The sequence below is a fragment of the Styela clava genome, chromosome 8, assembly GCF_964204865.1.
Source record: "Styela clava chromosome 8, kaStyClav1.hap1.2, whole genome shotgun sequence".
Classification (NCBI taxonomy): domain Eukaryota; kingdom Metazoa; phylum Chordata; class Ascidiacea; order Stolidobranchia; family Styelidae; genus Styela; species Styela clava.
Window position 1 is genome coordinate 23,549,763 of NC_135257.1, and position 12,574 is coordinate 23,562,336.

The following is a 12,574-nucleotide window of genomic DNA, read 5'->3' on the forward strand; positions in this document are numbered from 1 at the left end:
GCACGGTATAAATAACAGCCACGATGTTAAAATCAGACCGGAATTGGACATTAGTTAATTTCACCTTATAGAAAAGCAGAGCAGTAGCATGATAAAAGTACTTTGACGTAGAAACTCTCTTTTTTTTACCAGTATTATTTCATAGTGTTTTTCAAAGATATAACGATATCACAATATTGCACACATACTTTTGATACTGATCCCAATGTCTTGTAATTGCTTGTATTGCCTAGATATAGAATTATTTAAGCTTTAACTAGACTTATCAAAATGGTAAAACGACAGATGTCCGAAACAGAGACAGAATCGAATCTCTCTGATCTCGATACGGATGTCAATGTAGAATCAGGTAAATTGAGATAATGACTTTACTTTGGTAGGAAAGACAGTCAAACGCAACAATATATATAATATAATATATATATAATATTATATATATGCAGGGTTGACACCGGGAAACACAAAAATTAAACTCAGACTCGCTTCAAAATTGGAAATACATTTTTAAAAGATAATCAAAGCCTGTTTTGTTGTAGTAAAACCATGATTTCTTTGTTGTATTTTATCGAATGAGAAATTTATTTGTTCAACCCAAATCGAAGTTATACCAAATTCATACCGTTGGGATTTAGGATAAATTGACTGAATCTGTTCAATGAGTTTCTAGAAATGTATTTTAATGTCTCTTGGGAAGCAATAAATGTAGATTTGGGAAAAATAAAAACTTGTTGACGTAGTCATACTAAAATGTGACGCCACGACCATTTTGCATCTTGACGAGGGATGCAATAAATTACATTGAGTTTCACTGTATAGCATGACTTACGGAAGAACGCCATTTGATATTTCTTTACAAACTCACTTTACCACTCATTTTAAGTAGGTTATTGAACATTCACATTTCGGGTTCTTAACATTGATATTATTCCCCAATCACTGCACGCTGTTATGATTGAGAATACAGGCTTGCAGGCAAAATTACGACCTGAAAACTGGCATGCCTTTCCTGAAATATTATTAGTCAGTCAATTAACTGCTCCGCTATTTGCTTATATACCGACTTCATAACTTGTTTGTACAGTTCCTCATCCTACTATGTATAAAAATCAGAAGCTCGGTATACAAAGGCTGATAGAAACATAATTTGAGTAATTTAGAAAACCAGAAGCTACCATAAGGCATATTTATGATTACTTTCGTAATTTTTTTATTGAAATAAAAATTTTCTTAGAAATCTTTTGATATTAACATTTCGTGGTTTTCCATCTCACAAATTCTTTTCAACTTTTGTTATTAGGCGAACGAACATCGAAGCTGGCATTTGCTATTCCAGTACTAATAGTCCTCGTAATTGGATTAGCGATTGGATGGACAATAAGTAAGATTAATTCTTTAGTATGAATCGTGGCCTATTCGAGTTGGTGCTCCTGTCAAACAAGTAAAACATGATTAGCTCCCAATTGGCGTACGATCTTTCAATCTCCCCCCCCCCCTCTTCGATGAAACGTTTTTAATAAGACTTGTTTTCCACGAACTTCTATTAAAAATAATTCTTCACGTCATAGTTTTTCAGATCATATTAACCTGGGCGGGTTCAAGTTTTGGATCAATAAGTCTTCAAAGCAATAACTATTTTGGATATTTTTTACAAAGCCCCCGCTAAAAAAAACGCCTGTTCCACCCATCAAAATAGGAGAAGTAGTAATTATACAGTTGGGGTTGGATGAATGCAGGTTGCGCTGGAAATTAAAATTATTCCCAAAACCTAGCCCTTACTGGATAATTAGTGGCGGGCGGGGGTATTTTCTCAAATCTAACGTTTTTGCATTAATGGAAGGGAAAAACGAAAGCATGTACATATGTAATAATAAAATTAAATAAAAAATATACAATTAGCAACAGATAGCAAATTATGAAATTGAATCCGAACGGAACTCTAAACGATTAGTTGCCATAGAAACCATAATATTTCGGAAATATGCAATATACCCAATGACGTCAGCTAGGATTTTAATTCGAAATCTTATTTCTACAGCATCATTAAACAAAGATCAATACTCGAAAGACCAGACCAACTACATAGAAAAACTTAACGCAATAATTGAAGACCAAATACTGATGATGGCCAACCAAAAGAATGAATCCCAAACAGCTATGGAAAAATTTGAGGCTTTTTCGAAAAAACTGAACTCAATCGTCTCTGGGTATACTCTAGGTTTGTACTGTAGATTTGTATTGACTTGTATGCTGCATTAACGTGACGAGCTTTGCTTTTGATTATCATGACATACCAAGAACAGGTTCGTGCGAACCCCCATGATCGACTAGCAGATGTCACACTTCATATAACTTAAAATTATCAGTCACTAACAATACGCAACAATAGTATACAACCTGGCAATAATATTATTGAAAGTAACCATGATTGACTTGATTATCTTCAAACCTTCGAATCGATGCAATATATGTGATTTGAAAAAAATAATGGGTTCTCTTTGGACTAACAAGATACTCCCACATTTTCGGAAATGAATACGTAAGCTGCATTTACATTAAATTCCGGAACTTCAAATATATTGCTATATAATCGTCAGCTGCTGTGTAGGCTACATTAATCATATGCTGCGGTCGCCTAACATCTGTAGCAAAAAAATAATAGAAAAACGGGTTTGCTGATTATCAAGACATTACATGAGCCAATATCCGACCAGTCCAACTAACTTACGGTCTAACTTACCAATTGAAAAACGGACTAACTAGCTGTTAAAAATTTCAGAACCACAGATAGTCTCTGGCCGGATCCAGCAGCTCTTATGGTTTAACTTGGCAATTACAAATATCAGAACCTTCGGTAGTCTTCGATAGCCCCCACAACGACTGGTTGTATGAAGCTTTGTTCATAGCGAAAGACGTGAGCAAGCGTCGCATAAGAAAATTCATAGCCTGATTCTAACCATTGTCGCTGACTTAATACATTTTAGCAGGAAATTATGATTCAAATAAACAGCGCTACCAAGGGTAAAATTAAACATCTTCATTCTATTTCTTCACTTCTTCTTCATTCTATTTAATCTCCAGAGTCATTGTCGCTAACTTAACATTTACCAAGAAATATTGGTTCAAATAAACAGTGCTACCACGGGAAAAAATAAACATCTTCATTCTATTTTAGGAAAATGGATTGCCGACGACGATGTGATATTCTGGTTTGTGAAACTTCGTACATTAAGTATGACATTCACGGGTGCAGAGAATTTCTGTATACAACACGGATCGACTCTTCCCATTATGAGGAATGAGGAAGAATTTGACGCGATCAACAAAATGATACGCAACGGTCTTCCCCAGAACGGGAGGGTATCGTTCTGGACCGGCCTCACATATGATATCACGGTGAGAACTGGTTACTTATTGGACACGAAATGTACAAAATCGTTTTCGCATACTTTTCTTATTGTAAGAAAAATCGAGTTTCTCCTACTACTGGACCGACTGCTTTGAAATTTTCAGTAGCTTAAAAAATTAAAATTTTTCTAGGAAACCATTACTTACTATTTATTTAGTTTAAAAGGTTTTGTGGGGTTCATTGCAATGACGTCACCAAAATCAAAACTTACACACCATGTGGCGGTCGCTCGTTTAGGACGATCTGATGGTCAATCTATTCGGGAAGACTACGGCACCGTACCGATACTACGCAGGATTACATGCCTCCGTGTTTTTTCGCTTTTCTTGTATTCATAGTGTTACAGTTTTGATAAAGTACAAGCGATTGAAAGCCTTGTAGGGCAGTAATTGTATTAAATTATAACGAATATCAGTTTGATAAAAACTCAACAAAAATGATACCAAACTATCAGGGTGATATTCATTCGTTCGCGTTTTTGTTGTTCACTGTTATTGAACTATTTATTTGTATTGGATTTGTTTATGATCGATAATTTAATTCTTAACACGAAATACCAAGTTATACAGCTGAATTGTTATTTATATTCAGAAAGCATACATTAAAGTTTTTCTCAATTTGTTGTTATTGGACACGAAATGTACATATGGATCGTTTTCTTAAATTGTTGATGTTGTTAGTATTTTTGTTGTTGTTCAGAAAAAATTCTTTTCTTATCAATTACTGGGCCAATTGGTTAAAGATTGTTGTTGTCACTAAAAGGCTATTACTTTTTTTTGATTGTCAAAATTAAAAAATAATGGTATTTATCTATCAAAATTAAAAGATAATGGAATACTACAGGTACTGTGGAAGATTTGATACTACTTCGTTTGCCCCTGTGTCCATACATTTTGAGAATTGTTTTCTTGTTTTATCAGGATTTTCATGTCATATTTTTGTTACAGACAAACACAATTGTAAAAGATGGTTCATTCACTCAATGGGAAAACGGATATCCGTCGAAATCCCCCTATAGTAAAAATGTGTTCATCAACGTAGCCAAAGATCCAAACGAAAGTTACCAAGGAATGAGGAACTGGCAATATTCGATCCCGCTAAATGCTGTACTTTGTCAGATATGAAAGTCAAAAACCATGCCTACATATTATCAATGAAATTAAACATTCGATGCCTAAAAGTGCCTTGCTGTACATATTTTGGCATTTATTAAACATTCGCTTTATTAACTTTAACTGCTTTTCATTGGATCAATATTAACCATGGATTGCTCGTTGATTGGTTGAAACGTATTTTTACAAAACATTGAATATATTCCGAACTGAACGATTTATACAAATTGATTAATTCAGAATGGAGATCGAGATAAAACGAGCAGAACTACCATTGTTGGTAGATGAGTGAAAACTCTGCCTGGGATTGAAAATTTGAAATGCCAAATATATGGTATTTTGGTAATACATTGCTTTGTTTTATCATTTGTAAAGACCAATATTTTTGACCCTTTACCGCATCTATTTCGAACATGCCTAATACTAACTATTTATTGAATTCTTGATAAACATATACAGTTACAGATTAAAATGCAAATACTTTGATTTTAGAACTTTTGTTTTTGTGATTTTCTTGAAACTCCTTCCGAAATGGCATAATCAGGGACTCAAATACTGTTTTTCTCTGTACCTCGATGTAAGGTAAAACATTCAAGTAAGAGTGAAATGTTCGTATTATTATTAATTAAATCAAACTGTTTAACAAACTCACATGTATAAGTTCGAACTCATATATCTGCTTCCCCTTACAACGCGCTGCCCAGACGGCTGACCATGTGGCTCTCCCCTGACCGTGGGTTTCACCTTTTTTTCAAATTTGCATTGTTAGAAAGCTTTCGCTTAGATTTTTGTTTTGCAAGTGTTATAGTCCCCGCTGGTATTGCGTAGCATTGAGCTTTACACATAAATGTCAGGAAAATTTTATAATGCTACCGTAAGTAGTTTTGGAAGAGTTTGGAAAGTAATTCACCCTTGAGAGAATAATTTTATTGATCGAGTTACAAACGCAATAGGTCGCTACTATCCAGCTCCATTCTCATCTCAGATTTTTGTAGTAGTGAGTTTTGGTCGATTTGTTTTGCAAGCTCAGGGTATCCATAAAGTTTCTTCACAATTTCAATTTTGTTATAAAGTGAGATCTCAATATATCTTAAGCAGGTTTGTGTTTTTTTTTCAGTAATTCATTTAATACATCTGTGAAGGCCAAAACAATATATGATATCGATAAATTCACCTTGCGATTTTACCCAAACAATATTCTGCTTGGTTCATGTACCTAGGTAAAGGGTGCGCTTTTACAAGACACGTTTTGAAAAATGAAAAGAAATAGTAACATTTTTGTTGCCAGTAGATGCATGTCCGTATAACGGAACTTCTATAATAGTCCAATGATTGTTGAATTAAATAAAGCCCGATTTTAAAATTTATTTCCTATTTGAAATTTGAATATGTCTTTGCATGCATAGTTGACTTGGTGAGTCACCAAAAAACAAGGGTTGTCACGGGTCAATGATTCGCCGACCCCGTTTCAGGCAATGGTTATTATATATAGATCAGGCGTGCACAACCTTTTTGCTATTGAAGGCCACATTGCATTTATTTGTATTCAATACGGCCGCATTATTTTTTCACGACGGCCGCAGGTTATTATAGATATGGAGGAATTTGGGGCTTCCACTAAAATATTTTGTTAGAGGATGATTTGCAGACTTGATATAATAAAAATGAAGATGAAAAATAGGGAAACTTTGAAGCGAATGGAAAAAATGGATAATCGTAACCTTGAGCCGGCTGGTAGAAGCAATCAAAATTAATTTGTAAAAAACCTCGAATTCGTGCACAGTCGGGATTACAAAACTCACAATTTGAGGTCAGGTCGTGCGGCGGAACGACTGTAATAGCCCAGGAACAATTTAGACCTCATACTATCGATAAATACTATTGTCAGCTATATTCTTTCTTATGATATATAGCTAAATCATAGGGATAGAATGTCTGTTCATGCTATACCAGTGGTGGACAAATTACGACCCGCAGGCCGGCTGTGGCCCGCCTAAGTCTTTCATCCGATCCACTTGTGTCTGTTAAAATTACGACTATAGTTTTAAGGGTACTCATGAAGTATGTACACCAAGATGTCGCATAACCTGAACCCTAACCTGATACACAACCTGAGTTCAGGCTGTGCGCCATCTTGGTGCTCATACTTCAGGACGTCCGTTTTAAGAGTATAAATTTTCGTTGAAAATCATGATGAAAATCCCGTCATGAAGATCTCTAATTTTACATTTTAATTACAAAATTACTGTAGTTGTGGTCATGCTGTGCCAACTTCAAAGCGGTGTCCGCCTGGATTAACGTGTGCATTAGATGTTGATACTAGAAATTAACTTGTGGCCGCGGTCTTTTTCTTATTATGCTCTGACGGGACAACACCTTCACAAACGAATATTACAGCCTCTGTTCTATAAATCCCCATAAACAACAGTCAACTTGATTGGATACAATCAAAAGTATTATTGAAGATCATGGATTGCAAAATCAGGTCGAACACAATAACACTCGCCAAAGATTTGGTGAGGAACGAAAAAAGCCGGTAATTAATTTTATTGTCACTCGAGTATGAGCAAACGCAGTACGAATGGATTTCTAAACAGTAAAAAAAATATAATTGTTATATTTAAAGGAACACGATTCACACTTGTAGATAACGCAGCTCTACTTATATAAATGTTAAATCTTTAACAGTTTAACGAGTTTAGACAATCATGATACCACGCGATTGCGATAAACGTTATACTTTATCCCTATTAGGGCGCAAATTCTGTAAACCAATAAGCCCGGCCTCCCACTGAGCCTATTGTATTCAAGGTAGAAAGATCGCATGTTTTTCCGGGCTCTTGCGAGCGAGCCGAATCCCAATCAGGTATTTAGTCAGGGTGGGACCAGTTCAAAGAGTGTACACAAACTCGGGATTGCAAGTTTGCTAGTCTTGTCAACTCAAATTGACTTACTCCATACTGTTTGAGAACAAATATTCCAGCAGTCATGTCTTCCAATTATGGGTAGTGTTGCCAAATATATCAGAATAATTATCTCGGTGGACTTGATAGATTATTATGAAGAATTTCCCAATGACTTCTGTAAGGGAATAGTGAGCTATCAGAGTAGAACCGATTGGCCTATTCGTTTTATCCTTTTTGTTTTTTTATAATGTCGAGTAACGGAGTTCAATTTGTTTAACGCTGATATGGGCAAACTACGGCCCGCGTACCAGATCCGGTTCGTTGGGTAATTCAATCTGGCCCGCCAAACACAACCACAACCAAACTAAATCCGAACTATGAATGTTTTAGGCAAAAAATAGCTCAATGAATTTGTTGAGATTGCGAAAAAATTTAGTTTTGCCCAAAGCTTATTGTTTTCATCATTGTTTTTGTAACACTGTAGATATTTTTTATAAAATGTAACTTTTTACGTCACATCTACTTGGCCCGCCAGACTAGGTGGGCAAAATTATTGTCCTTTGGTCTAAAAACCTTCCCCACCCCTGCTTCGAAAATGAGACTGGTAAATCTAAAAAATAGACTTTTCTTTTGTCACATTGATCACAGACATTTTTATTACATTGTTTGTAAAGACGTTCATTTGACCAATATGGAAAGTAATCTGTTATTCTTTTATTCAAAATTTGCAAAAATCATTTAGACGACCGATCAGACCTAAAACAGATGAGCTTTCTGAGTTAGTAGACTTGGTTACTGAGCCGGAGACTAAAAACATGATATAAAAAACTATGAATAAAAACAGTTCATTTACGACAGCTATGCTAACAATTATGCTAACGTTTGCCCGATAGTAAGAATCACAATGTAACAATAGGGGCCATTATTACGGAAATTAATATCCACAAAAACTATAGTAGTAAATTTAGCAGACACGTGCGGGCCAAATGAAAGACTTCAGTGGGCTGGATCAGGCTCGCGGGCCATAATTTGCCCACACCTAGTATAGCATGACCAGACATGTTATCCCCCTGATTTAGCTATTTATCATAGCTATTTATTTTATAATATTATACCTGACAATAGTATTTATCGCAAGTGTGAGTTATAAATTGATTCTTGGTTATTACGTCCGTTCCGCTTCACGACCTGACCCAAACTTGTGAGTTTTGTAATACCGACTGTGCACTAATTCAAGAAATTTCATAAGTCAGCTCGAGCCTAACATTTTCCAGTTCACTATAAAATTGGTCGAATCAAGTCTGCAAACCATCCGATAACAAAGCATTTTAGTGAAAACCCAATATTTCTGAACATCTATAATGACAATTTCCTGAAACAGGGTCGGCGAATCATTGACCCTTGACCCGCAAAGGCATATCAAAATTTCGAAGATAAAAAATGATATGAAACCGGTTTTATTGGACACGTTTGTGGACATAACGATCGTTTTGGTATTTTTGTTGTTCTTGTTTTTATTTGACTTCTTCTTGGTATCGTTTCTTTTCTCGTTGATTACTGGACCAATTGCTTTGAAATTTTCAGTGAGTAAAGATTATATTTTTCCCCAGAAGGCTATTACTTTTATTTATTCTTAAATTTTATATGAATCCTATGAGATATGATATTTCATACAAAATTTCGCGGTATTTATTTTTACTCATGGGAACACTGTTTTACACTTATTTCAAGCGGTTTCGCGATCGATTGTCTTGCTCAGTACTACAGCTACTGTAGGTCGGTACTGGTAAGTTGCCATACCGGTACCGTAACGCAGTGAAATTGACTTATTCCTTCCGCGGTATTACTAATGCTGCAATGCAAGTTTTATAGCCTGTCGTATGCGGAACGGAATGTCAGACCTACAGGTTCGGTACCGGTACTGGTAGCTCAGTACGTAAGTACGATACTGGTACTCGCGCCGGTACCGGTGTCTTACCACAATGAAATTACCGTAACTTATTCTTTCACGGTCCTACCAGTGCAGTAATGCAAGCGTTGTAGCACTTGTAGCCTACTATATTTGTTTATTTTGATGAGAGTCTACTGGAAACAACATAAAATTTGAAAGGGAAGAATAGTTCTGTGATCAATTATCTGTCCTAAAGTGTAAACAACATAAAATTTGCAAGGGAACAACTGTTCTGTGATCAATTACCGTATATGGCCTACAGTGTACAGGTAAGATGCTGGCTGACTGCTAACCGGTACTGGTAGCTCAGTACGTAAGAACGATACTGGTACTGGTGCCGGTACCGGTGTCTTACCACAATGAAATTACCCTAACTTATTCTTTCACGGTCCTACCAGTGCAGTAATGCAAGCGTTGTAGCACTTGTAGCCTAATATATTTGTTTATTTTGATGAGAGTCTACTGGAAACAACATAAAATTTGAAAGGGAAGAATTGTTCTGTGATCAATTATCTGTCCTAAAGTGTAAACAACATAAAATTTGCAAGGGAACAACTGTTCTGTGATCAATTAACGTATATGGCCTACAGGTAAGATGCTGGCTGACTGCTAACTCAGTACCGCACCTACGTTAGGTACCGGTACCGCCGTGAATTCAGCTCTCATCTCTTTGTTGGACACGTAGTGGACATAACGATCGTTTCAATATTATGTTGTTGTTGTTGTCCTTGTTCTTTGACACGTTTTTAAAAAGTCGCTTTTCTCTTCGAATACTGGACCAATTGCTTTGAAATTTTCAGTGGTTAAAGATAAAAATTTTCTCCAGAAGGCTATTACTTTTTTTTCGCTATGACTTTATCAAAATTATGTGACTCTACGTGTCCATATATTTGAGCATAGCTCTCTTGTTTTATCTATTATTTGACTATTATAAAAGTTCTGTTATATCTGCATGCGGCTAATGGCAACAATACTGTTACTATTGCTGTTCATTACTCGAAACCTGTCTTGTGAAAGCGCACCCTTCATCCAAGTAAATGAACCAAAGGATCAGCAGCTTATTTTAGAGGGTATATGAGAACTATATGCTAATTTTCAGTTTAGTATATATGGTGTCCATAAAGTCTTATAAAATTACAAATGAAATTTATCGATACCATATATTGTTCTGGCCCTCATAGATGTATAAATGACATTAAAGTACCATCATTAAGTGACCATGTTCAACAATACTTCAATGAATATTAGTATTAGGCATTTTCAAAATTGATGCAGTAAAACAGTAGATGAGTCAAAAATATAAGGTCTTTACTAATGATAAAACAAAGCAATGTATCACCAAAATACCATATATTTGCCATTTTGAATTTTCAATCCCAGGCAGAGTGTTCACTCATCTACCAATAAAATGAAAAGCAATTAAACAATGGCACTTCGGCTGTCTCCATAATTAATTGCCCAATTGTATAAATCGTTCCATCAAGAATATATTCAATGTTTTATCAGAATATGTTTCAAACAATCATCAATCAAAGGTTGATATTGAACCGATATAAAGCAATTAAAGTTAATATAGCAAATGTTGATGATAAATGCCAAAATATGTACAGCAAGGCAGTTAGGCAGCGCTGGTTCTTTCCATGAATGATATGTAGACATGATTTTTATCTTTCATGTCTGACAAAGTGCAGCTTTTAGCGGAGTGAAATAATATCAGTTCTTCATCTCTTGTTAGCTTTCTTTTGGATCTTTGTCAACGTTGATGAAAACATTAATATTCGAGTCGCCATTCAACGGAAATCCTTTTTCCCATTGAGTGAATGAACCATCTGGTTGAATTGTGGCTGTCTGTAACAAAAATACGAAGTGAAAATCCTGTTAAGACCAATAAACAATTCTCAAATGTATTGGCACATCTGAGGACCAAAACGAATTTGTATTAAATCTTTCATAGTACCAGTAGCATTTCATCATTATTTTAATTTTGATATTTAAATAAAAGTAATAGACTTCTAGTGACAACGGCAATCTTTAACCACTAAAAGTCTCAAAGCAATTGGCCCAGTAGTTTGAAACAAAAAAAAAAATTTTAACAACAAAGAGAATACTAACAACAACAACAGTTTAATAAAACCATCCGTATGTACATTTCATGTCCAATAACACCAAATTCTGAAAGACCGCCTGTTTGAATTTTTAAGAATGCAATCTTAATATATAATCAACTAGCTATGTCACTTGGTATTCCGAGTAGATATAAGAAGTTAATTATCGATCAGAAAAAAAATTTAACACAAATAAATTGTCCAATCACAGTGCACAGCAAAAAAGTGAGTGAATGAATACCACTCAGATATTTTGGTAACATTTTTGTTAAATCCCAATATTCGTTATAATTTTAATATAAAATGCAATTAGTGGTCTACGAGGCGTTCAATCGTCTGTACTTTATCAAAACTGTAACACTATGAATACAAGAAAACGATGATTAAAAACATGGACACGAAAGTAAAAGTCACAGCAGCATGTCACCCACTTTACCGCAGTTCTCCGATTTCGATTGACCATCGCGAACGCGCCCGCCACATGGTGCGCAAGTTTTAATTTTGGTGACTCCATTGCAAAAAAAAGAATCCTTCGAACCCTACAAAAATTTTTGTACTGAATAAATAGTAAGTAATACCTTCCAGCCAATTATGCAATATTTACCCAATGAAAATTATACAATAAGAAAACGAAAGTTTCGTGTCCAATAAATAATATAGTTCCCACCGGGATATCATAGGTATGGCCGGTCCAGAACGATACCCTCCCGTACTGGGGAAGCCTGTTGCGTATCATTTTGTTGATCGCGTCAAATTCTTTCTCATTCTTTATAATGGGAAGTGTCGATCCGTGATGTTTACAGAAATTATCTGCATCGGAGTATTCCATTGTTGAAGCAGAAAATTTCACAATCCAGTATATCACATCGTCGTCGGCCATCCATTTTCCTAAGATATAATGAAAATGTTTAATTTTACAATTGGTAGCGCTGTTTATTTGAACCGCAATTGATAAATGTAAAGTCAGCGACAATGACTCTGTTTAGAATCAAGCTATGAGTTTTCCGATGCGTCTTTAGATCCGAACAGAGCCTAGTACAAGCGGTCGTTGGGGGCGTGATCAGAGGTGTAGCCAATAATTTTTAAAGAGGGAA

At 35.4% G+C, this 12,574-nt stretch overlaps 1 protein-coding gene across 1 annotated transcript; it reads left to right on the forward strand.

Annotated features, from left to right (window-relative positions):
• Positions 1-265: 265 nt before the first annotated feature.
• Positions 266-4,531, forward strand: LOC120346353 (uncharacterized). Its single transcript, XM_078114966.1, has 5 exons — positions 266-349; positions 1,298-1,378; positions 2,036-2,215; positions 3,173-3,393; positions 4,354-4,531. Exons 1-5 carry the CDS (start codon positions 271-273, stop codon positions 4,528-4,530), a joined length of 738 nt encoding a protein of 245 aa, XP_077971092.1. The 5' UTR covers positions 266-270; the 3' UTR covers position 4,531.
• Positions 4,532-12,574: the final 8,043 nt, after the last annotated feature.

Coding starts and splice junctions, on each gene's coding strand:
- LOC120346353 (XM_078114966.1), top strand. CDS start 271: ATGGTAAAACGACAGATGTCCGAAACAGAGACAGAATCGAATCTCTCT. Junction 350..1,297: donor GGATGTCAATGTAGAATCAG/GTAAATTGAGAT, acceptor TTTTGTTATTAG/GCGAACGAACATCGAAGCTG. Junction 1,379..2,035: donor AGCGATTGGATGGACAATAA/GTAAGATTAATT, acceptor TTATTTCTACAG/CATCATTAAACAAAGATCAA.